The 27,474-nt window shown below is 37.8% G+C and overlaps 2 protein-coding genes across 5 annotated transcripts in view; one reads left to right on the top strand and one right to left on the bottom strand.

Moving 5' to 3' along the window:
* Window positions 1–16,263, bottom strand: part of dpys (dihydropyrimidinase) — a 23,469-nt gene extending 7,206 nt beyond the window's left edge. Inside the window, exons 1-6 of one of the 4 annotated variants that reach the window (XM_079836299.1) lie at window positions 15,774–16,263; window positions 13,281–13,439; window positions 11,848–12,027; window positions 4,962–5,151; window positions 1,452–1,608; window positions 147–288 (exon numbers count right to left, since the gene is read on the bottom strand). In XM_079836299.1, the coding sequence (XP_079692425.1) occupies window positions 147–288; window positions 1,452–1,608; window positions 4,962–5,151; window positions 11,848–12,027; window positions 13,281–13,439; window positions 15,774–16,013 (1,068 nt within the window). In that variant the 5' untranslated portion in view covers window positions 16,014–16,263. Of the gene's footprint in view, window positions 1–146; window positions 289–1,451; window positions 1,609–4,961; window positions 5,152–11,847; window positions 12,028–13,280; window positions 13,440–15,046; window positions 15,366–15,773 lie in introns of those variants that run through there. The other 3 variants (XM_079836301.1, XM_079836302.1, XM_079836300.1) reach the window with 3 other exon arrangements.
* On the top strand, window positions 15,393–27,474 carry LOC307138145 (uncharacterized protein). Its single transcript, XM_079836304.1, has 6 exons — window positions 15,393–16,005; window positions 25,542–25,601; window positions 25,781–25,885; window positions 25,964–26,107; window positions 26,570–26,680; window positions 26,797–27,474. The coding sequence occupies exons 2-6, from the start codon at window positions 25,553–25,555 to the stop codon at window positions 26,988–26,990; spliced, it is 603 nt and encodes a 200-aa protein (XP_079692430.1). The 5' UTR covers window positions 15,393–16,005; window positions 25,542–25,552; the 3' UTR covers window positions 26,991–27,474.

Genomic DNA, 27,474 nt, shown 5'->3' with positions numbered 1-27,474 from the left:
AGATAGATAGATAGATAGATAGATAGATAGATAGATAGATAGATAGATAGATAGATAGATAGATAGATAAAGTAAAATATCATAAATAAGTCTTTCTAGCATAGAAATGTGTGAATGAATGAATCATTGCTATCTGAGGCACTGACCACTCCCTTCTCCCATATAACAGACATCCTGTCTTCAACGCCGTTGACTCCGTTTGGGATTTTGGTAAAGTCGTCTTTCCCAAGGGCTTTCTGGCACACTGAAAATGTGCAGTTGTCCGTTCCTGTTACGTTTAGATCGTCACTGTAAGATAATGCACATTATCATCTCATCGCTTCATGATTGTAAATATTCTCTTTATCATCTTGGGACCTTTTGTATTCCATGGAAGAAAGAAACCCAAAAATGAAATTGTCATCATTACTCACCCTCATGTCGTTCCAAACCCTGTAAGACTTTCATTCATTTTCGGAACACAAATTAAGATCTTTTTGATGAAACCTGAGAGCTTTCTGTCCCTCCATTAACTACACAACTGACAATTTGATGCCTCAAAAAGTTCATAAAGAGATTGTGAAACTACATATAAACATTCATCAACGCACACATCAGTTGTGGTAAACAGAAGCTCAAACATGTTCACTTGATGGGCGAGAACCAATGAGGTTCATTCTCGTGTTACGCTTCACGTTTGAGCTTCAGCAAGAACCAATGAGGTTCATTCTCGTGTTACGCCGCACGTTTGAGCTTCAGCAAGAACCAATGAGGTTCATTCTCGTGTTACGCTTCACGTTTGAGCTTCAGCAAGAACCAATGAGGTTCATTCTCGTGTTACGCCGCACGTTTGAGCTTCCCCAATAACCAATGAGGTTAATTCTCGTGTTACGCTTCACGTTTGAGCTTCCCCAAGAACCAATGAGGTTCATTCTCATGTTACGCATCACATTTGAGCTTCCCCAATAACCAATGAGGTTAATTCTCGTGTTACGCTTCACGTTTGAGCTTCCCCAAGAACCAATGAGGTTCATTCTCATGTTACGCATCACATTTGAGCTTCCACAAAAACCAATGAGGTTTGTTCTCGCTCGTCAAGCAGGTCTGGTTGAGCTTCTCTTTATATTCGCTGATGAAGGTTTATATGTGAATAAAAGCCTACATTCAATCTGTTCATCATATAAAGCAATTTAGTCTCTTCAGGAAATTTGGACTAAACTGCTCGATTTATATGGATTATTTTTACAATCTCCTTATGAATTTTTTGAAGCATCAAAGTGGTAGTTGTGTAGCTGTCAGTGGAGGGACAGAAAGCTCTCAGATTTCATCAAAAAGATCTTCATTTGCGTTCCGAAGATGAACGAAAGTCTTACGGGTTTGGAACGACATAATGGTGAGTAATTTATGACAGAATTTTCAGTTTTGGGTAAACTATCCCTTTAAGTAAATGATGAGATCATAAAAGTTCCCACTTGGCCAGCAGGTCCATCAGATATCCAGGCGTGCTGGGGTCTGGTCTCAAGGGTGGGCCCATGACAAAACCAGCAGCATGAGCCCAATTCGTATGCCAATAGTGAGTGCCATCTGTGCCCAGTCCAGCTGCAATGGGCTCTCCAAACACAACTCGACCTGACGAGAAACAATCAGTGTGATGATGGATCAATTTTAAAGTTTTTTTTTCATTTTATGAAGACATTAATATGAGTTCCCCTAGCCTGTATATGGTCCCCAAGTGGCTAGACATTTTGATGGGTGTAAACCGAGTTCTGGCTGTCTTTCTCTGCCTTTGAGAAAATGACAGCCCAGACGAGCTGATCTGGAATTTTCCTGTTATGACGTCATTCCAGGAAAGGTTACCTCCCCTTCCTCTGCTTTGCCCGCCCAGAGCATTCAGAGAAAATGGATTCAGTTTATGTCAGCACAGGCTTTACAAACAGACTTTACAATATGGATTCGACAGCACCGCGACAAACAGTGAGTAACAGTGTTCATTAATGCCTGATCTGTGATCAGTGATTTCTGATGTGTAGCTAATCATTCAAGTTCACTCAGACTTTCTTTCTAGATTGTTTAATGATCGCCGTCTTGATGCCCTAAGCGTGATGCATCAGTGAATCAAGCCAGTGACTAAAGCGGTCGTTTCTGTTAGTAGCATGAAACAAATCCGTTTTTAAGTGATTAAACTACAGAGAGCGATCAGAGAACACTCTTTATAATGTTCGTGTGACAGAGGGCTCTGTCACGATCACGGCAGCACTACATTTTACACGCACATTTGATCTATTATCCACCTGGTTTATTGTTTCCTACCCTTGGGTGCACACGAGGGTCAGGTTAACGCTTCAGTAGCATACATAACACACACATATTCACACCATTTATATGTTTTGTCTTTGTTATATTATGTTATGTTTTGTTATGTTTTGTCTTTGGTCGCGAGTGTATCTGCACACTTGTCCAAACTGCACCCTTTCATAGGAATAGATCATAAAATAATGCCATAATCCACACTTTGACAATTCGTTCATCTCGACGGCTGTAATGGTACATTACATGTGTTACAAAGTTCGTAGAATAAGGTGGAAGACAGAGTCCACGTGACTGGGACTGTTTATTCAGAACTCTCAGATGCTTGTGCTAACAGCACGGCGCTCTCAACAACTCGGTACAATAAAACTTCCTCCAGCTCTCTGTGGAGTGCCCCGTCAGTCTCTCTCTCTCATGCATGGAGTGCGTGCAGTGCCTCGCTAAGCCACGCCCCCTCCACAACATAATCTAACACTCATTTCAAATGCGAAGATGTCAGCCAATCACAACAGTGGGTGTTTTCACTGAAGTCTCACAGCAGACATGCCCCTTGAAACAGGGCATTCAGGCAGATGGGGTAATAACAGTATAGAAAAAATGCCTTTTATTTCTAAATTATGACATTTTTTAATGTAAAAATCATCCTAACAATATAAGTACACCTCAGGAAACATTATAAAATAATAGAAAAATTCCATGCCATGGGACCTTTAAGTGTTTAATAATCAGGTTTAGAAATGAAAAAAATCAAACAACATCAGTTCACCTTAGTCCAAATCAATATTAAATGGTGTTCACCCCCCATTTTAAATTCATAATCTGAACAATTTCTGAGTTAAACACATTTGATCATTGATAAGCAATGATCAAATTTGATTAAACATGACAGTAAAGACATTTAAAATGTTACAACGATAATTATTTAAAAAAAAACTTTCCATTTATCAAAGAATTCTGAAAAAATGTATCACAGTTTCCACAAAAACTATTAAGTAGCATACCTGTTTTCAACATTGATAAATAATAATAAGAAATGTTTCTTGAGCAGCAAATCACCAGAGTTTCTGAAGGATCGTGAGACAATTTGAAAATTCGGCTTTGATCACAGGAATAAATTAAATTTTAAAATGCATCAAGTAGAAAACACTTTTACACAATTTTTACTAATACTAATATACTAATCAAATAAATGTAGCCCTGGTGAGCAGCACACTTTTTTCAAAAACATTGAAGATGTTTCAAAGGAGAAGCAAGTTGTTATTTTATTTTATTTTAATTAATTTATATATATTGAAAGACTGTGAAAACTTGCATAATGCCAATATTTCTGGTGGAGGACAATTACTCACTGAGAAGACACTTTTTGCATGCAATGCCACACTGAGTGAATCAATTGAGAATAGCTCTAATTTACATATTTCCCTTCCCCTGAATTTCCCCCATCCTATTCCACTTCATGCTGAGAGATCACCTAGAATTCACCCAAAATCTGTATGATTTCAATTCTCACTATACAGTATTATATGTGTTTGATATCGTTTGAGATGTCTCAGTGCGACTGGTACAAAAATATCGTCCCCACAGAAGTATACAAGAAGATAATAAGAGTTTTTAGAGCTTAGAGATATTTTGCATATTATGATGGGTGTTGCTTTTGGAGCCATTTGGTCTCTTCTTTCAATCCAGGCAAATGGGAGAGCGATTCAATTTAAATTCCCTTTGTTATCATGTTTCCATTTGAAAGAGGTTTCGGTCTGGTCTGACCTACTTAAAGCGATGTAGCAGTGAGTTCGGGGCTCGATGCTGTGAGTTCGGCCCGTAACGCAGGACGCTCTGCGTTATGTAATATTCAGAAGTCAGGTATCAATATCTTATTCTTTGCTATAAAGTGTTTGATATTTTGTATGGATTATCTTTGAATTTATTATGTAATTGGCATTAAACATTACCAAACAAATTGTTACATTTCTGATCCTTTCTGAATTACTCTGTAATTATTAACTATCTCCAGGAAATCAGGGAACGGAATAATTGCAACAAAAGGTTAAACAGAATGACTAAATGTGTGACTAACTATTAAATATAAATGACCAAACAACCAATTGGCATTCTATCCTAAATTCGAGATTATGATTAAATGGAGTCAGTTTAATGATAAATTAGAATTAAATCCATTCTGCCCATCTGAAAACACTGAACGCGCAGCAACCTTCAAACTGCTATCGTTACCAGGGGCGCCGCTAGCAATTTTGGGCCCTATGAAAGTATTTGATGTTGGGCCCTCTACCACACCAATCTAGCTATCCAAGATCATCTCAGGGGGCCCCAAAAGTGTGTGGGCCCTTAGAATCGTCCTAACTTTCCCCCCCTTAGCTGCGCCCCTGATCGTTACCATGGAACGAATTAAGCGGTCTTACAATATATATATATTAGCACCAATAAATTGTTCACAATAAGACCACATATATTAAAAAAGGAAATGGTCAGTTATTTTGATGTCATTTTGACTGTAAAGTTTCCAGATTGCTCTGATCTGAGCAGACGCACAATGAACTTGCCTCAAGATTTGCAGCACAAAATGATAAAATCCAATCCCTAAAATCCAGGCTTGTATATTTTTTGACACTTTTCTGCTGAGCAATATTCCTGCCTTAGTAATCTCCCAGCTCACTCACCGTTTCTACGTGCATTAGCCACTACCTTCGCTGCAGATTTGCTCATGACGTGCACCACATAGAGCGGGCAGTTAGCGGCATGGGCGATAGTGATGGCACGCTGTGTGGCCTCCGCCTCCACTTCTTCCGGACGACACATCTCGTGGCCCTCAGGACCCGTGATGCCCAGAGAGAGCATACGCTTAGAACCCTGTGTGAGCACACATGCAAATCAATATTCACAGAAAGGGACTATTTAAAATAAATCTCTACGTGCTCTGTGGGACAGGCATCAACTGTCTCCGCACGCTACATCAGCATGAAACTCTTCAACTGTAATATATAGCTTCTATTACAACTACATTAGCATTTCTGAAGGAAACATTAGTGCTTGCACAGCAGGAAAAGAATAGTAAAAAGATATTTATATTTCCTGAAGAAAACAGAAGTGATGCTTGCCTAGCAAAACTCACTACCACAAACCTAAGGTTTAGAAGGTGTCTATAAGGACACTTATGTGGTTGCTGTGGTCTTCTGAATGTTTTTATTAAATTCTTATGGTGTTGTAGGTGGTTGCAAGGTGTTCTGAGTTGTTTTTAACACATTTATATGTGGTTACTAAGGTGTTTTAGGTGGTTGCTAGGGTGTTGTGGGTAGTTACTAGGTTGTTGCAGTGGCACACTCCAAGAGAGCCCACTACTATGTCATTTAAAGTAAGAAAAAAGTCATAGAGCACACTTCTTCTCAAGGTGTGTAACTTCTTGTTTGGAGGTTTGATTCTTCTTGTTTTTTAGGGTACATTTGCATGGCAATGATGCACTAAAAATGGAAAAGATTTTCCTTTGCATTTTTTGCATACAGACGACACCCTTATCAAAATAATCCCTGTTCACACGGATCTGTGAAAACGACTAAAAATGCTGTATTGTTCATGCCAGGACAGTACTTTGTTCATGCCAGTCACTTTGTAAAGAAACACTATGGGCCCTATCATACACCTGCCACAATGCGGAGCCAGGCGCGACGCAGGTGTTTTTTTCTAGTTTCAGCCCAACGCAGTTATCGTTTTCATGTCCAGCACCACATTGGTTAAATAGCAAATGCACTCGCGCCCATCTGTTCGTCCATGGGCATGCTGGTCTATAAACAAGGTGTGTTCAGGCGCATTGTTGGCGTGTTACTATTTTGAGGCAACTGAAAACGACTGCACCACATACCTGTCAAGTATCCCGTTTTGGCCGGGAAAGTCCCGTATTTTACCCTTCTTTCCCGCCGTCCTCCCGTATTAGTATTTTAATGTAAATCTCCCGTATTTTAACCTGCGTTATTAAAAAACAATAATACCGGAGTAAAAAAACAAAAACATTTCCAATCTGAGCTCTGTAACTAGCCTCGCGATAACTGCCTTCTGCAGTAGCCTACAGTATAGGTGTCAGTTGTCGCGAGGTTTGTGTGAGGTCAGATGACGAGTGACAACGCGGGAAAAAAAAAAAAACAGAGACGGATGATGGACGTAACGATAGAGACGGATTAAGGCACTCCTGCCAACAACAACAACAACAACAAAAAACCCTCGTGTAAATACCGTGATCAATGGGACAGCGAATTTAATTATAAAATGTAAGTGACTTAATGTTAATTAATTGTTTATGGAACTGGCGTATGAAATCAGTGTCATTTTCAGTCGTGATGGTATTCAGGAAAACAACACTCTTGTTAGTGTGATGTTGCTTAACTGTATCATATGTTATAAATATAATAACTACACCATGTATGTTAACTGAGTTTCTGTGTGTGAGCGGCGCTCATTTGTTTTCGATTGTCTCCTCGTCAGTTCGTTTTATATTATCCACTATCGATCGCCACTTACACTAACTGAATGCAGAATCATTATTGCACTTTGGTGATTCCCTAGTTATTTTTTGTTTTGACATTTTACTCAGGATACTTGTCCGTTGGGCAAGTAAAATTATTTTTCACTTGCCCCTTCAAAAAATCCACTACCCCTACCCTGACCCTTAAAACTATGTAAATATTTTAAATAAATAAATATTAAATATGGATGTAAAATGCTACCTATCAGATTGTGCTACCAGAATCATATTAATGTGATTTGCTTTATTAATATCCATACCTACCCCTATCCCTACCCTAAACCTACCCTTAAAATATAAATATAAAAAATAAAAATAAAAAATATTGATGTGGGCATGCGCAGTAAGCCTTGGTAGGACAATCTGATGGGTAGGATGAAATGTCAGGACACCGGACAAGCGGACAAGCGTTCATGTCGAGCCCTGCCCATAGCAATGCAAGTTCAGAAAGGGTATTTAGCATGGTACGAAAGATTGTTACAGAGAATAGGATGACATTAGACAACAGAACAGTGCTCTACTCTCATGTAAAATGAACCACTCTGGCCCAGCCCACAAATACACTCCTTCCAAAACAGTCTTAAAAAATGCAAAGTCTGCAACAAATTTGTACAATAACTCACTAAAAGAGTAAAGAAAAGTTATGTCAAATGAAAAGTAAAAAAACTGTAAAAGAAAAGCAATATGAAATGAAAAGAATGTGGAATGAAAATAAAATGTAACAAGCAATGTTAAATGAACAGAAAATATGCAAATAAGCCTTTAAATAAATGCTCATTATATATACCCTTTTGTGTTTTCATTTGGGATATAACACCTGTCTTAAAATGTAAGGGATACTGGAGCTTGGTTGGGGTGGTGGGACTGCTTGCGGTGGGCGCCGAAAAATTTCCCTTATTTTCAAATCCAAAACTTGACAGGTTTGCTGCACCATTGACCAACAAAAACCTGGTCTAAAGGTTTAAAGGACGCGTTAGTAAAATGCGCCTAGAGGGGTACACAACGCGCGTACACTCTGCTTACAACACACACAGGGACACGCAGCAGCACACAAATATTTTTAAATATTAAAAATAAAATGATCTCTCTCTGGAGAAGCGTTCACTCTTTCCGCCCGCAAATTCCGCCACATAAATAGCGAATCCGCCATGGTGCAAGCACAACAGACTTTTAAAGGGAATGGGAGATGAGACTCTGATTTGTTTATTGCACGTTACGCCCAAAACACACCCATGACTCATCAAGAAACTAGGTACAACACTTTTGGACCATGCGCCTGGTGCGCCGCCCATTTTTTCCATCATTAAACTAGCAAAAATGGATTTGGACACACCCTAAGTGCACCTGCGCCATGCACTTCAGATCATGCGCTCAGACCATTAGAATGGGGCCCTCTGTGACCAGGGGTGGGCAATTCCAGTCCTCGAGGACCACTGTCCTGCTGAGTTTAGCACCAACCCTAATCAAACACACCTGAACCAGCTAATCAGTGTCTCCCGGATTACTAGAAGGCTACAGGCAGGTGAGTTTTATCAGGGTTGGAGCTAAACTCTGCAGGACAGTGGCCCTCGAGGACTGGAATTGCCCACCCCTGCTATAGACCGAACACACAATACACATGCGCATAACATCACTGTTTTCACAAATTCACGTTTTTGTAGTTTACGCGGAGACAATGAATCACGGTAACGGTATTGCACTTTGAAATCCGTTTTCAAAAGTGTGCGTTTTCAGGCCCCCAAAGCGGAATTGAAATGAACTGCCAAAATGCATTAAAAAAAGTATGTTTTTAGTTGAAAACGGTGTTGTGTAAACGGCCCCTTTGATTAATTTGGTATGTTTTGGGCTTTTCATTGGTTTCTCTCTTCATTGGTTCTCTCTCTCTTCTGGTGCTGTTTGGACTATAAAACCCACTAATAGGTTAATAAATGTGCAATGGGATAATTAATGAAGGCAGGTGTTATAGGTTACTAGAGACTTTTACCTTTTACCTTTTTCTGGGGAAAGGGGAAAGAGAAAGGAAAGATTGGCTGCATCTGATATCGCTTCATAATTCCCTACAAAAGGCGAAAAACAGTATGTGACAAGTAGTATGTCCAAATTCACTCATAAAAGAGTAAGCAAAAAGTACCTAGGATGACCTACTTCTTCCAGCTGAAGTGTACATACGAGGGACACTTTACTATCCCATTAGGCCACAAGAGAGGATTTATGAATGGCAGTGAAGTGACACAACTGACGCTGGTAAGTCACATGATAACATGGTGAATGTAGTACGTCCGAATTACACATTACACTACACATACTCATACTATAAAACATACTTTTTCAGCGGTCACAAGGTAAGTACCTACTCAAGAGAGTATGTGATTCTGGATGCTGCTTAAGTTTGTGAAATGATGCTGAATGAGTGAAAGAATGAGTTTGATTATTGATTGAGAGGGTATGGTTTGTGTCTTTAAACATTATTTTTGGTTTATTTTCATTTAAGACAGAGAAGAAAAAGTGCTCTTTTGTTTTTTGGGGGTTTTGGTCCTTTTAGTTTTCTATTAAGAAACGAGTAATCCAGTACCTGAAGAAGAGCTGTCTTTAGAGTTCTGTTTAAGATATGTGTTATAGGGTGCGTCTCAATCAGCTCCCTAGTTCTGCAGTCAGGGCACTGATCAGGACATAAGTCAATGGGCTGACTCCCTGATCAGTGCCCTGACTAAGAGCTAGGGAGCTGATTGAGATGCACCCTTAGCCTTTGACAAGTCTGGTCTCGACACATCGGGTGCTTCTCAAACGGAAGGCTGTGTCCTAGTACGGCTGCATATCTCGGCTGCCATGTCATAAAGCGCTGCAGAAGGCCATCTCAATTTGAAGGATCCTTGGAAGTCAGCCTTCGTTTCACGCCCTTTATTCAGCTCATTTTGAAGGATGCATCAAATGTATCCTTTGCATCCTTCAATCATGTTATCTTTTATTTTAGTGTCAATTAACCACTTAACACTAAACTGCCAATACTATAAGCCACTGGGAGACCACAGACGCTTGCCATTCACTGTATTGTATTAATAGAAAGCCAGTTAGATTTTTAATACAAAATATTTTCTAAAATTGAGACAGTGGGGGGCAGGAACATGTGACGTAGCCATGTACACTTACTAGACTGTCTCATTCTAGTGTTTAATGCTGAGGAGGACTCTATCCTACAAGCCTCAGAAGGACTGGACTAGGAAGGACACAGCCTTCCGTTTGAGAACCACCCATTCTATCCTTCCTGAGCCTCTAGCTAACCAATTTATGTTACACTTCCATGAGTTATACTGTCTTTATGAAACTAGTAAAATATATAGCCACCCTTCATTAAAACTCATTCATGTATTTGGTGCCCTCCAGTGGAAACATATTTCACACATTCTGTGGGATTTATTATTAGAATGTCAAGGTGGCTAAATGTATTTCAGTTAACTTAAACATTATAGTTATAATGTGCCTAAATTTGTACTTTTAATGGCATATTATAATAAACTTCTCCATTGAACTCTGCCAACTCTAATAGTAACATGACACATCTGGTTCTTTCTTAGACTTTTGGCTGCATTGGGCAATAGACAATCTAAAAATGGTCAGAATTTATGTGATAAAAATAGCTAGCTATTATTGGTGTCTTAACACAATACTCGTGTGGAAAAAACATTTATAACAGTTCTTTGCAGAGTATGCTAAGAACTCTTTTCCTTCTATTATACCTGTATCGTTTTTATTATTATTTTTTATTCTTATTATAACTCTTTTAATTATACTTTTTGTTTTTATTATTTTTATTATTTTGTTAAGGCTGTCTGGGTGGAAGAGGTTGAGAGACGGGAGAGCGATAAATCGAAATCCCTCCGGCACGAGGACGATTTGTTTAGATCTGCTCTGACGGATCTGTATAGCCTTGGTGGTCAGAGGAAGGACCGTGTAGATCCGCTCTGACGGTCAAACAAAGTGTTGATGGGAATATTCCGTTTTGACAATTAATATTTGACAAAAATTGATAAAGAGACCCCTGTGATGTTAAATTCTAACAGCTAGGGGCTCGTCCGGGATATTACCCAGAAACACGGTACTGAGAAGTCATCCTACATCACAGGTAAGTTTTTTTGTATGATTTCCTGTGGTGGTAGGATGGATTGATTGATCCCATAGAAGGTAGAGATAGCCCTGGTGGTCCAGTCCAGGAAGATTTGTGGGTAATGTTTAAATGCACAGTTACCTGACAAGTATTTTTTGAGTACTCCCTCCAGTGCGAGGAAGACCCGTTGAGATCTGCTCTTACGGGTAAAACATTTTGAGATAGCCCTCCAGTTAGGCCAAGAAGATTTGTCTGCAAGGGTACTGTTTAAACGCAGTTACCTGACAAATATTTTTAAAGTAAAACTGACTCTCATTTTCTTCCACTCCAGATAGGGGTTATACTATATTTCTTATTTATTTATTCACTTACGAATATTTTAATTCTATTTCTGTGTAAAGCAAATTTGAATTGCCACTGTGTATGAAATGTGCTATACAAATAAACTTGCCTTGCCTATGCCCCATTTGAACTTTTGAGCATATCACTTGTAAAAATGGCACTTCTTGTTAGTTTAAAGGCACAGGTCAGTTCTTGCGCAACATTACCTGTTTGTTTAAGGCTTTTAAGAATGATTTACAAAAAACACCTGCACATTGGTTTACTCATGGTGAAGTTTAACTCAAAGAGCATTGGGGTCAAAAAATCCCTTCACAGGCCCATGCTGATGCACAAATATAATATTCTGAGTCTGTATTAGAAGCATATCCAATGGTAAATAAGATGATAAATGGCTACTCTTACAGATGCAGCCAAGAAATCTGCTTAGAAAAAAAACATCTACTAAAAAAAAAAAAAGAGCTTGCATCCCACCATTCTCCCCTTATATCTTGTTGCCTTTTAGAGCGTAATTCCATAATAGATTCCTGAATTTTAATGTTAACAAACTAGATGCAAAAGTGTAATTTGAAGATCTTGGAATACTTCTCACCTCTGCAATAAGGTCTCCGTTCTCTGCATGGACTTGAGCTATTGCTCCGATCTCCTTACACTGGGAGAATACAGCATAGAGCTCATGGTCACGCAGCATGAAGACGTCTTTGTATGCCATGAACATCTTAAAAGAGTTGACACCTTTTTCACAAACAAGAGTCTCCATTTCCTTCTTGACCTAAAGAAAGTCCCATAATTATGTTAATGTTTAGACAGACAGACAGACAGACAGACAGACAGACAGACAGACAGACAGACAGACAGACAGACAGACAGACAGATAGATAGATAGATAGATAGATCGATCATCTTCAGAATACAAATTAAGATATTTTTGATGAAATCCAAGAGCTCTCTGAACCATCCATATACCGCAACGTCATTGAATCTTTTAAGGCCCAGAAATGTAGTAAAGACATTGTTAAAAAAGTCCACATGACTACAGTCGTTCAACCTTAATAGAATATAGGATACTTTTTGTGCGCGAAATACAAACAAAAATAACGGATTTATTCAACAATTTCTTTTCATTTGTGTCAGTCTCCTACACTGTGGACGTAGTAAACACAGTACAGCGTTTCCAGGTTCTACGTCAGAACGCAGACACACTATTGGCTGATGCTTTTCTTGTGAGCACCACAACACATGCATGTGATGCTGACGCAGGAACTGGCCAATAATGAGGCGCCGTTCTGATGTAGAACCTGGAAGCGGTGTACTGGTTTTACTACGTGAATAGCATCGAAGAATGACGTTGAAGTGAAAAGATTGTTGTCATTATTTCTGTTTGTTTTTTGCACACAAAAAGTATTCTCGTCGCTTCATAACATTAAGGTTGAACTACTGGAGTCACATGGACTATTTTAATGATGTCTTCACTACCTTTCTGGGCCTTGAAAGTTGCAATGATGTTGCTGCCTATGGCTGGTTCAGAAACCTCTCAGATTTCATCAAAAAGATCTTCATTTGTGTTCCGAAGATGAACGAAGGTCTTACAGGTCTTACAGGTTTGGAATGACATGAGGGTGAGTAATTAACGACAGAATATTCATTTTTGGGTGAACTAACCCTTTAACTCAGTTTGTAATTGAGTTCAGCTGATTGGTTGCTTTAGCATCAGCAGCCAATGAGCTTGCTGCTCAACATTCAAATACTTGGCATTGTTAGTTGTTTTTCAGAAACCCTCCACCTTCCCCAGCTCCACCTGTATAGATCTGCTACAGTTTTTTTTTTTTTCATGTATGGAAGTCTCTTTACTTGCTCTGCAGCAGCAGCATAGCAGATCTATTCCACCAAGACCAAATGCATTAACATTGCCATATCCATTACCATGCCAACCTCTCAGAGAGTTGTCATGATAGAACAATATATAAGTGCAGTGACATGCCCCAGTTAGTATAGCGTAGTGTATATATATGGTAGTAGCCATACAGTGTCATCCCACCAGGTTACAGCCATATGAAGGGAGTAATCGCAGCAGACTTTGGGGTCAGCCGTTCTTCTCCACTGCTCATAGGCTTCCAGGAGTGAACACCCCTTCTGTGGGATGACAAAGTCCAGGATCATGGTCGTGCCTCCTGCGACCGCGGCCTGTGATGTAAAACAACATCAACACGTTTCTAGAACATGCTGTTACAAATTAACTCCTAATTAACTACGTGTGATAACCTTTGACCCTTATCGACAATTTTGTATAACTGTCCTCTTTATATTTCATTGTGTTGTTTTATTCATGACTGACCAGATTGGTAATGCATCAGATTCTTCTGGGATATTTACCACCATTTTATGTTGTACATTTTCCCCATTGTATCCTATAAAACCTACAGCATAACATTTAATACATACATTTCTAAGGCCTCTACATTTTCAACATGATCAAAATTTTAATGTAAACAAGCTGTGTAGTTTTTATTGTGGGAGCAAAACATGTAATGCAGTGCAAAACAATGATGATTGACAGAAGTAAAATAAATGTTCCTCAAAAGCCTGCATCATGTTTGATACTTCAATTTTAAACGTGTTCATCTGGGAATATTACTAACAATATAAAAGTTATTCTTACTTATATGCTTTATAAAAATCAACACTGCAAGGCCTGTGGAAAAATTTGCTGGAAAAACCTGTTCCACACAATCTTCTACATGCCTTATGCAATGAAAAATAAAAAAAAAATCATTTTCTTTTTTAAATATCCACCTTTAGGTTATGGTATGCTTGACTGCTGTGAAATCTTGATTTTTATAAAGCAAACGTATATGGTGTATATGCCTGATGAAGGTCATGAGACTGAAACGTTGCTAATAAAAAGTTTTTTATATTTTCTGCAAGTATCGATAGTGTGCGGGATTTCCTTTTATTTTTATAAAGCAAACGAAAGTATAACTTTTATGTTGTACGTAATATTTCGAGATGAACACTTTTGTTTTAAAATGTAAGTATCAAACATAATACAGGCTTTTGAGGAACATTTATTTTATTTCTGTCAATCATCATTGTATTGAATTGCATTACATGTTTTGCTCCCCACAATAAAAACTACACAACTTTGATCATAAAACTAAACATTTAAAAAGCATCCTACTAGGACATTTTATTGTGAGATATAGTGTCAACTGATATTTATATGCATTTTATGTTTTCTTATACAAATCTCAATGGTTTACAAACTATCAGAATATCTTACTTTTTGACCATATAAATAATATCTGTACCAAATTGCATATTTTTGCAGAGTTTGAGCCTCTAAATAAAACTGATGTTTTTTCCCCCTCCATATGTTCACCGATGTATCAAATATGATACAAAACATGCAATTATTTTTTTGGAATTTCTTTTATATTTTGTCTAAAGGTTCAGAGTTAATAATTCATCCATCAGATGACCTTCAATTGATTGTTCTGTTCTGTAAGACATCTGAGTGACTGTATCAGTAAAAATGCCATTATGCTCTGTTACAAGAACACTGAGCTTTTTATCATTGCTTAATGTGCAAGAAAAAACGGTACAAATCACAGTAATGAGGAGGAAATGGAAATGAGCAATGTTTTTGAGTAGGTAGATTAGGGTTTTAAATATACACAATTCCCCAAATGAGCAACTGACAAGAAAGCATGACACCAGTATCATCAGACTAATGTCACTCATTTAAAGGGTTAGTTCACCCAAAAATGAAAATTCTGTCATTAATTACTTACCCTCATGTCATTCGACACCCGTAAGACCTCCGTTTGGTCTTCGAAACACAAATGAAGATATTTTAGTTGAAATCTGATGGCTCTGAAAGGCCTCCATTGGCACAATGCACTTTACACTCTCAAGACCCTTAAAAGGTACTAAAGACGTCGTTACAAAGTCCATCTCACTACAGTGGTTCTAAAATAACTTTATGAATAGGTGAGAATAGTTTTTGTGCGCAAAAAAAACTTAAATAACGACTTATATAGTGATGACGATTTCAAAACACGGCCTCATGAAGCTTCGAAGCGTTATGAATCAGTGAGTGATTCAGTGTATAATCACTCACAAATCATGATTCGACTCACTGATTCATAACGCCGAAGACGAACGGAAGTCTTACGGGTGTCGAACAACATGAGGGTAAGTAATTAATGACAGAATTTTCATTTTTGGGTGAACTAACCCTAAGTTATCATAACATTTACATATTTGCCAAAATTTCTTATATCATAAACATTTTCAGTTATATCCAAAACTCTCAGAACATTTAATTATCTGTGATCAGACCCTATCAATTAATATAATAATCATTTTTAAATAATTAAACGTACTATTCACTGACATAAGTTTATAACACTTGTAATAAATAAATGTTACAATTTTAAATGATCATTTAAAAATTAAGATGTCTTATGCAAACGACAATAATGGATGCACACAACATATTTCATGAGTTGTATTTACCTTGGTACCTGTATGAAAGTCATCCACAGCTGTGGTGCCCATGAATGACAGCTCCATGTGTGTGTGAGTGTCTATTCCACCCGGCAGCACGAGTCTGTCTGTGGCATCAATGACCCGCGTGCCAGCTGCTACCTGCAGATCTGAGCCAACTGCACTGATAACTCCATCTTCAATATACACGTCTGCCATCACAGAGAAATCCTCATTTACCACCTTCCCTCCTTTAATCAAGGTTGGCATATTTTCTATTGACTAAATAACTAATGCACAAACGAGTAAAACAGTCCTGATTATGGTCTATGGATGAATTTGTTGTCTTCGGTGGGCTACACAAGCACAATCTCTAGAAGCATTAATAAGTGTGTCTATCAATGTTGAATTAGAAGTGTGGTTGCAAGACTGAAGCTCTGTCTCTCTAGGTGTTTTTTTTAAACCTCACGCCCATTTCATTGCGAAACATGCCCGATCGACCCGTCCAGCCTTCTGACATGAGTATGATTTAGCTGAGCTCGTTTAAATGAACAGGTTCAAAAATCGATTCATCAGTCAAGTGTTCCCAGAACCCACCATGTTTTAAATCTCCACCACAAACTTTTATATATATATATATATAACCCTTTCCACACATGCCAGAATGACGAAACTTAGTGTATTTAGCCTACTAGTTGCCATATCAACATTATTTAGAGAAAAAATAGCGCCAAAATTAAAAAAATCTCTGGAAGATATTTCTGAACATTTATTTAACCATACACTCTAAAAAATGCTGGGTAAAAAATAAACCAAGTTGGGTTGAAAATGGACTAACCCAGCAATTGGGTTGTTTTAACAATTGTCAAACTTTGTTTGTTGTCAAACTAATTTTTTTAAAATATTTTTAATGAATAAAAAATGCCATTATTTTATTTTAAAAAGTGAAAAAAATTATTTTGTTGACAAAATATTTTAGTTTGTCTTGGATATTTGTTTAGATTTTTTTGATTATATCAGGTAACATTTTAAGTCATTTGGTCATGTTACATTGTGCCCCACCACATGTTACAATGTACCCCACCTACGGGGCATGTTGTCACATTTCACTTCCATTATTTTGGGGTAAATCAAGAAAAAAGTATACACTGTATTAATGAAACAAAACCACATAATTGTACCAGACATGTGGGAAATTAATGTGGGAAAAAATAAATACTCTGAACCACAAGTGGATTTACACAAACTGAGAAAGTCAAAAAGCGTTAGGTTGTGCCCCGCTCTCCCCTATTTCTTAAAATAATATAATTTTATTACATTCTTTATCATAAACTAAATGTTTCAGTGCATCCAATAGACACGTGATTCAAATCTGATGCGATATCATGACGAATCAACAAAATTATTCGTGAGTCAACAGTAAAGGGAATTTAAATTCTGTCGTTATTTACTCATCCTCATGTCGTTCCAAACCTGTAAGACTTTCGTTCATCTTCAGAACACAAATGAAGATCTTTTTGATGAAGGTTTAAAAAAAATGAAATTGAGATCTTTTTGATGAGTAAATGACAGAATGTATCTAACTATCCCTTTGATCGTAACTAACCTTTCTAAATAGAACCATAATCTTTCTTCAATGCTATCCACAAAAAAAAGAAAGAAAAGAAAGAACTAAACACAACTAAAAAGTTTAGTTTAGTTTTGTGTTTGAACTAGGCTACGTCTCTAATATAGGTAGGCTATATGTTTTATTAGCAATTTATTACCCAAACATGAAAATTGTGTCATAATTTACTCACCCTCAAGTTGTTCTAAACCTTGGTTACAAACATTCTTCCAAATATCTTCCTTTGTGTTCATCAGAACAAAGAAATGTATAGCCTACAGGTTACTTGAGCGTGACAAAACGATGACAGAATTTGTATTTTTGGGTGAACTATCCTGTTGTGAACTAACTTTTTAATCAAAACCAATTATTGATTTGAAATTGAGGATTTTATCAACAAAGAAGAGCAAACAAGAAACGTTGTAATCTTCTGTGTTGTAGTTTTCTACATGTTTACATTTGTTGTACCTGCATTTCAAGTTTGGTTAAACCTTCCCCCCGCAAGGTGGCGCCATTTTCCCATTTTTGTGTGAGATCTGAAATGTATCTCTGCCGCCTGGAGTCCTTCTAGACCAGGTTGAAATGACAAAAATGTGCCTATATAAAAATCCTCAGGCATTTTTGAGTAAAAGTTGGCAAATAGACTATGGGTATTTTTTATGCTGAATCCATTTTTGCTGTTTGCCAAGCTGTATCTCTTATGTGAAACTCAGTAGAGTGTAAAATCCAAGATGACCGCCTCATACGCCAAAATGAGCAAATCCGTCAGCACTGGCTCAAAGATAAACGGTTTTTATTGTGGTATAGCATTTATTGAGTAAAGGAAACTCCACCAACTCCATGTAGCTCCACCAAAACATGTTTGATTTCTCAAACGAATATTACGGAACTCTTTGGTAGCCAGGAATGTGAGTAGATCTTCAATGTCTTTGCTGCTTGATTTCTCCTCCAGTGTCCTTATTTTCATTTTGGATGAAGTTAATGAGTTTTGGCATTAGGATTCTCCACATTGCTTGGATCGTGATTTTATGTGCACGCATTGCCTTGGAGTAAGACTTCCCTTTGCCGGGGATGACTTGTTCTGCTGTACCTGGACCAAAAAGTCCACTTTCAATCCATGCTTGCATCAAACCAGACAATTGTTTTCCAATCACCTTCAGGAAGGTTAGAGATGTGTGCAGGCCACCCATTCTGATGATCAGAAAATCCCGATATTCATCTTTTTCCCATTTGAGTTCCATAAGCTTACAGTAAAGTGCATCGCGAACTGTAAGGACAACGTGTTGTTGACCAAGTGCTGTTGCAATGTGCCTGCATCTCTGTATTACTGTGATGAGTGTCGCATTCATGGGCGTGAGCTTGTACAATTGGCATATAGCCAATACTTGTGACCTCTGAGTTGGTCGCGCAGATTATCTGATTGAAATTGGTCCAACCTGTCTTAATATTTGCATCTTGCCGTTTGACGAAAAACGCCATCTCCTTGGCAAGTGCTACACATGCTGATGGATTATCAAGGAGTTCTTCATTGTACCATTCCTTGTTGGTTTGTATAATTGATCCTGGTTTTGTTTTTCCTGTCACAACTGCAGCGGGAATAAATTGTTCCATGATTTCAGGAACTTGAAGACTAGTCTTTGTAGACGGATGGAGATCATTCCGTCCCATGTCTGCTTCTGGACGTCTCTGCCATCCAGCGACTTGAGTTGCATGAAAGCTGTTTTTACCATTGAAACTGCTTTCATTGATGTCAATTTTGTCACATTAGGTCACCTGATGGGGTTTTGGTTTCCTTGCCACTGTTGCCTCTGGCTTGGCGTGCTCAGTTGGGGACACTAAATTGTTCTAAATTTTTCAACTAAATATCGGAAATAAATCTAATTATTAAACTAAATTAACCATATAAACTAAATTACTGATCTAAAGCCCACACTGTCACTGTATGATAATTGAAATTAACTGATGACATTTTTTCTCCAGAATGGCTAGACGGCTGAATAAAATTATGTTGCATTACATTCCTGTTTAACACTGTAAAGCTGCTTTGAAACAATCTGTAAAGTTGACTTGACATGTGAAGTGCACAAATCTGTTGGGTTCAAAGTTTGGTGGAACCACTGCTCCTGTATCCACGTCCATTGTACGAAGTGTGCTCTCTGCCAAAGCTGTATCAGCCTGTTTTAAATTGTTGTAGCTTATGACCAGCCTTGCGAAACCGCTCAACCAGTTCTTTTGATCTGGTAGTTTGGTGCAATGTGCTTGCTAGACCAAGATGCTTGGGAGTCCAGTGTTTACCACAACTGACGTTGTACACTAGGTTTTGAGCAACACTAAGAGCCTTACATTGAGTGTTGTCTTTTTATTTTGAGCAGCTTCATCATCACAATCCACTTCTAAGAGACCCTGTCCACCAAACATTAAGCGAAGGAACATGAAGAGGCTCTCTGGAACGCATATCATTTCCTCTTCGCTTACTACAAAACCTTTGTATGCTGGTTGTGCAAGTATGTCACTTCTCAGTTTTAATTAGGGATGCACCGAATCCAGATTTTTGGGGTTCGGCCAAATACCGAATCCACTGGTTAAGATTCGGCCGAATCCGAATACCGAATCTTTCTCCCATCCTCAGTCCATTATCACAGTAAACACATTAATGAAGTAAACAACGTCCACAGCAGTGTAGGGATGCTATTGACCATTTAACCGTTAACTGAAAGTAAGAACTTTGACCAGTTAAATGGTTTAAATGTTTTTAACGCTTTTTTGTTTGTTTGTTTTTTGATGCATGGTTAAGAAAAATATGCTGTATAGCGTTATTTGTTCACTCACGGAGCGCGTCGACATGGGCAACCACAAACCAGATATATCTCGCAAAATTAAGCAATGGAAAAGCTTACTGTGTGGGACCATTTCGACAGAAAAATACAGCAGTAGTACAAGCTCCTGACTGGTGGAAAGAAAATGAACGGCGCTTCCCAAGGCTGGCCACTCTAGCGAGGCATTATCTCTGTATTCCCGGGACATCAGTGCCATCTGAAGCCTTGTTTAAGGCTTTTAATAGTGTGGTTTTGGTCAAGTTTACTAAAGTAAACATTGTCGCGTATGTTCTTCTCGCCGCTGTTTCCTACGGTGGCCCGGTAGTGCACGCCCAGTAGTGCACAGCACAACGAAATATAAAAAGCAAACATAAGTTCACAACACAACGAAAACAAGCCACAACACAACGAAAAAGCCACAACACAAATAAATCAAGCCACAACACAACGGAAACAAGCCACAACACAACGAAATCAAGCCACAACACAACGGAAATGCTCCCAACCACTCTGGGGCACTCGGAGGTAAAGTTGCGACTGTTCTATAGAGTCGGCAATCTTACAAAGAAATCAATACCACAATTAGTTTTAACAGTATGTAGGCTAACCATTGTTTATCGATATGAAATATTAATTTAAAATCACCTACATGCATTAGCTGCATATTTATGCTCAAGAATGCTTTGACCCGATACAACGGCGCTAAGGGAACGCCTGCCAATTCCACCAATTGGTTGAAACGTATAATTTGTATGAATTAAAATTGCTTTTAACATTTGAAAAACAGAAATGTTAAAATTCCACAGCTTGTATTGGTAAAACTGACTTTATAATGCACAACACAACATTGGAATTTGAAATTTAAAAAAAAGTTAATTTAATTCATATAAATTATATTTTTCAACTTGGTGGAATTAGCAGACGCTCCCTTAGCGCCGTGGCAGCGGATCAAGCGTTCTTGAGTATAAATATGCAGCTATTATGCATGTAGGTGATTTTGAATTGATATTTCATGTCGATATACAACTGCACACTTAAAACTGATGGTAGTGTTTAAATATTTAAAACTAAAAGAGTAAAGAAAAGTTATGTGAAATGAAAAGAAAAACTGTAAAAGAAAAGCAATATGAAATGAAAAGAATGTGTGGAATGAAAATAAAATGTAACAAGCAATGTTTAATGAACAAAAAATATGCAAATAAGCCTTTAAATAAATGCTCATCATATATAACCTTTTGTGTTTTCATTTGGGCTATAACACCTGTCTTAAAATGTAAGGGATACTGGAGCTTGGTTGGGGTGGTGGGACTGCTTGCGGTGGGCGCCGAAAAATGTCCCTTATTTTCAAATCCAAAACTTGACAGGTATGCGCAGGAGGCAGGGCAGGAGCGGTGCATATGGAGAGCGGGAGCCGCGCGCCCCTGTTGTGCATTCACAGAGGCAGCGTTTGTCTCGCGCAGCTGAACCGCAGCTCGTGTATTGCAAATACAGACGAATATTGTCCATTTAGTCACATTTACCGGTCTTCTCCTCCGACCCCTGTCTGTCTCGTGCTTTGATTCATGATGGGCAGTGTGAAACCGGCCTGAGAGGTTGTTTTCTGCCGCGGGTTTAACTGTCAACAGGCTGCGCTCCAGACCCTAATAGGGTTGCCACCCGTCCCGTAAAATACGGAATCGTCCCGTATTTACAAGCAAAATGACGCGTTCCGTATCAAACCAATACGGGACGCGATTTGTCCCGTATTTTACACAGGTCCACACATAGTTCAATAAACACATACGGATTTTGCAGTGTGGAGAATACTGATAGCAAATATAAAGAATCAATTTCACAATAAGTAGTACAGGAGCTCATTTGTGCGTGATTGCGGGCTTTGTTGCCATAGCGGCGGACTCTCGAGAACATGCGCTGTGCCAGAGTGTGCCTGCTGTAAACTTGCGCGGTTTTTTGAAAACATGTCGAGCTCGCGTCGCGTCCACCGTTTGAAGAACGCAAGAGGATCTCCAGATATAGGGCTGAATAGAAAAAAAGGTATCAATGGGTCTGTCCAGTAACTCATGATGAACCTCAGGCCAACTGCACACTTTATGAGAAGCATTTCAGTGTCTCAGACTGTCTGACTGTGGTGACAGACCGGTCTATGTGACAGACACATCCGTGCTTCTAAAGGTAGGCCTATACATTTTTTTTAATGGATAATATATTAATATAATATTCCAATACATTATCAGAGCTTGGCAGAGAGAATTATTATTTTTTAGACAGGTTAATTTAATTTAATTAATAGATTATAGCCTAATAAATGTTATTATTAATTTATCATTTAGTTAGGCTATATCATACATAATAAATAATCCTGTCATATAAAGTTTATGACATTTAAAAAATATTTAGATAAAAATGGGACAAATAATTACACGATAATATAGTCATAATTTCAAAATAAGTAAATTATTCAAAGAAAATTCAAAAAAGTGATTAGACCTGGTTCAGAATGACTTCTTAAAGGGACAGTTCACCCAAAAATGAAAATTCTGTCATAATTTATTCACCCTCAAGTTGTTCCAAACATGTATACATTTCTTTATGTTGAACACATAGGAAGATTACTGTGGAAGTCAATGGTGCCCCAAAGCAGCCTGGTACAAACTTTCTTCAAAATATCTTCTTTTGTGTAGGGCTACAGCAGAACAAAGAAACTCATACTGGTTTGGAACATCATGAGGCGTCATAAGTGCACCAAATAAGCTAAGAGTTCTTTAGAATTAAATAAAATAATCAAATGTAAAATAATATAGCATGTGTTCTCTTGCAAGTTCACGTCCTTGATCTCATGTTTTCTTATGGTTTATTATTGAGCTGTCAAGTTGTTAATGTTGAAATAATAATTTCATAATGTATTCTTTATATCTGTCCTTTATGCAATTGTTTTTTAAGGGAATTTTTTTTTTGGGGGGGGGGGGGGTCGTGAATGGGTGTCCCTTATTTTGCCACACTGAAGGTGGCAACCCTAGACCCTAATCACTTAGACATGTTAGCTACTTAAAAAACAAAGAAACAAAAAACATACAAGGTGTGGATTGAGGTAGCCTAGGCCTTCTATTTTTATTTGACAAAAAAAAAAAAAAAAAATCCGGTTCTTCAAAGCTTACGGATTCAGTGTATTTTCGTTTTGTCATCTTATTTTGGTAATTATTTAAGTGAAAAATATTTAGTGTAGTCCTATGTATTTTATTATTTTTATTTATATTTTATCTGATCTATATGCGGCTGTTTGCATGGTAAAATAAAATACATTTTAGCTGCTGCTTGTAGATTCCTTCATGCACAACTCGTAATCTCTCGGATGTTTCAGTCGCAAATGTTTTAACAGCGGCTGTTGTTTAGGGTCCTTGTCATCACGTGACAAATCAGCATTGCAAATTGAATATGTAGCTCGACTCGCCTAAATTTGACTTAAACTGCCACGTTTTCTGTTCATGAGTTTCATTTTCACTTTCAACGGCGGCATCATTACGTTCGACCAGCGGAGCGCGCATAGTGCAAGCCTAGGGTTCGGGTTCGGGAGAAAAAAATTCAGAGGTTCGGCAGAAACCGAACCCCGTCAAAAATCCTGGATTCGGTGCATCCCTAGTTTTAATGCAACATGGATCAATTCCATGTACCATTCAGGGGCTGTGCATTTTGGTATCAGTGAGGGTCCTTTAGGTTCTGATAGCAGGGTTGTCAAAGGGACATGCCCAAATTCAACTGGAACAAGCAGTATTTCCCACTCTAGGTTGATGAAGTCATATGTATTCCTTAGCTGTTGTTCAAGTTTCTCTCTGAAGGTCGACTTTCTGCTTAGGTAAGATGGGCTGATGGTTACCTTGCAAATTTCTGCCAAAGCGTATCTGTTCCAAATCGCAGAAAGTTCATAGACGTTTTTGTCTTTTGCTGCATACGTCAATTCATCAAAAAGCCATTCCATGGCTAAATCTGATGATGAGGTGGAATGTCAAATAGCACGGAGTGTGTTACATTCCTTCTGCTGCAATGAGGTCACTAACGCTAGCAAGATGGACTGAAAGGATCTGGTCATATTTTGAGGCTGCCAATATTCGATCACTCGTGTTCATTGTTGAGACCATGGGAAGTCTAACCTTTGGTTGCAGCCTAGAAATGTGGCATTTACTAGTAAAAGCTCTTTGGATATAGAAATTAATTCTAATGAAAAATACTGCAGAAAGTAAAAGAAATAGAAAGTAGAATAAAAAAACTCTTGGATAACTCCGAACTCAATTCACACACTTTGATCCAAAGACAATAGTATGCATGTGACTCCAAACAAATGACTCTCGCATTTTAGATATTCTCTTTGTCCATTTGAAATATAAGGACAAAAACAGATATTCCCTTTCAGTCGGTGACGTCCGTCTCCGTTCCCTCCTTCAGGGAACGAGGGTTAACATACGTAACCCAGACATTTTCATGACTACAATGAGAAATAATGCAATTATCATTGTCACATACAAGCATCTTAATTCCCACCTAAATAAACTTTCTATACTCGTTAATTGATGTCGCGCATGATGAAAAGTTTTAAAATATGGAATTTCCTGACATTTTAGAAGTCATCTTGGAGTTTGCGCTCTACTGAGTTTCACATAAGACATACAGCTTGGCCAAAAAACAGCCCTAGAGAAGTCTGTTTGCCAATGTTTACTCAAAAATTCCAGAGGGTGTTACATTATCTGAAAATTTACCTAGTCTATTCAAATGGGAGGAACTTGAACTTGAACCATAAATTAACCTTCTTCCCCGGGTAGACATCTTGATCTTGATATTCTCTAATACAAATATCATCAAACCATAATGATTTTAAGAGATACATTATGCAAAATTTGTAACAATGATCATCAGTGAATCTGGTACAGTGTTATCGATATAATCTGCAATGTGCGATGCATCTTTGTGGAAAAGAAATAAAGTACTTGACAAGGACATGCTGGTTTGAAAGGCAAATTTGGCTCGATCTATGCTGCAGGTTCAGATCATTATACAACATTGTCTCAAAGCATCCAAATGGGAAATAAATCAAAATTTGATTGTGCATAAAAGTTCAAAAGCAGAGATAAGACCCTAATAGAGTGTCTCTATGTAGATGAACTCCTGACATGATAACCTGATGATAACCTGACATTACCAGTTCCTAAATTGACCTAACTCCATTTGAATATTCATTTTGTGAGCATTCAAATGTGAGCTAATTTGAGTTGCAAAAATAAAACTCTTAGATTTGCCTTATTTCAGCCTAATTCTTCTGCTGCCTAAACCACACCTCTGTAAATCAGGAGCATATTGATTTCTCTCTGTTATTCTGTCATTCTTCAGATTTTCCAACCATGGGAATGTACATCACTCTGGCTCTCATCGCTGTTTCTTTCTCCACAGGTACGCTTAGTTGCATGTGTATTTTTTTTTTTTACGATTCTTACTTGATTAAATGACTACATTTCTGTATTTATGAACAAACAGTTCACAATGAGACTGAATACGCTTCTAAGATTTGTCATGCTGATACATGAAATAAACGTCTTTGTGTTTTATATGACATTCTCTTCATCATTCAGTGTCCGCACTGAGATGCTACCAGTGCAAATACAATACCTCAGTGGAATGCAGGCAAAATCAAACAAAATGTCCTCTTCAATGTGGCTCCATCACCATATACAACAGTAAGCATTGCATGATTGTGAAAATTCTTAAAGAGGTTTATTTGTCAATCTTCATATAGTTTTTTAATTGTCTTTTAGATGGTGGTACATCAAATAGCAGTGTGAAGAACTGCACAGATCCTGCCCTGTGTGTTACCGATGGCATATCTTTTGGACAAAACATAACAAGCTTTAACTCCCGATGCTGTGACACGGACCTCTGCATCCCTAAAGAGCCACCAGGTACATGAACATATAAGAGAGCAGAAAAAATATATATTTTTCAGACATTTTACAATGGTGGGATTCCATATTATATTTATTTTAGTGTGTTAATTTAATATCAGTGATATGTTATAAGTGATGTCTTAATTCAGTTCTGTTTTGATTATACTGCATTAAAATGTAAATTCTGTCATCATTTCCTCACCCACCCTTATGTTGTTCCAAACCTGTATGAGTTTCTGAATTTCAAAAGAAGATATTTTGAAGAATTGCAATATAGGCAGATGACAGTAGCCATTGACTTCCATCGTAGGAAAAAATTGCTACTGTCTGGTTACTGACATTCTTCTTTTGAAATTCAGAAATTCATACGGGTTTGGAACAACATGAGGGTGGGCAAATGATGACAGAATTGTAATTTTTGGGTGAACTATCCCTTTAACTACTCTTATTCATTCTGTCATATCATAATCTATATAGCATCGCTGCGATATCCCAGTGGGATGTGTTACACCTGTGACGTGCTCAATAAAGACTGCTCGAACGTTGTGACTTGTTCAGGTGACCAGAACAAGTGCTTCAGTACAACAGGTGATTACAGTCTCCACACACAATCTATGTTCTGTATGAACAGAATTGCTTCTAAATACTCGTGTTTAGTATTTCTCCCCCTGTGTATTCCATAACAATCTCATCCTTTTTTCCAGTTAACGTAATTGGAGTGACTACGAAAGGATGTGCAAGTGATATTTTATGTGGCAACTCTCTATTAAATACCCTGGGGTCTATAGCTGGTTCTCCGATTAAATGCTGCGAGGGAATCCTGTGCAACAGCGGTCAGAGTTTGAAACAGAGTCTCTTCCTGCTGCTGGTGCCACTTCTCTCCCAACTTTTCCTCTGAGATGTGTCCTGGTTTTGGTTCTCTGGAATTGTTATGCTTTATTAACATACAGTAAGACAAGACACTGTTATAATATATGAAGTGGCTACATAATCATGAATCATGTTGGTGTCACTTCTCTTTTTAATTTATGTTCTGGTTTTGGTGAAGGAAAACTTTCTTGGTTTAATGCAGAACATTCTTTTAAGAGGAGGGAGTAGATGGGTTATACTCTAAGAAAGTACATAATATAACACTATATTGCTTAAATAATCTATGATAATTATATTTACTCATATATTTTGTTTATGTGTGTTTCTTTAAAAACAGTCACTTTTATTCCCAAGTTATTATATGATTAATTTTTTATCCCTATTTTTTTAAATGCCTCTCTTCATTTGATTTGCTTTACTCTTGTCCCAGAACCTATTAAACTTAAATATGAAAATACATCATAAAAATATTAATGATATAATGTTTATGATCTAAACAATAAACTATTTTG

This window comes from Gobio gobio, assembly GCF_949357685.1.
Source record: "Gobio gobio genome assembly, chromosome: 15".
NCBI lineage: Eukaryota > Metazoa > Chordata > Actinopteri > Cypriniformes > Gobionidae > Gobio > Gobio gobio.
The sequence above is the reverse complement of the archived record's forward strand: the minus strand, read 5'-3'. Positions and strand labels throughout refer to the sequence as shown.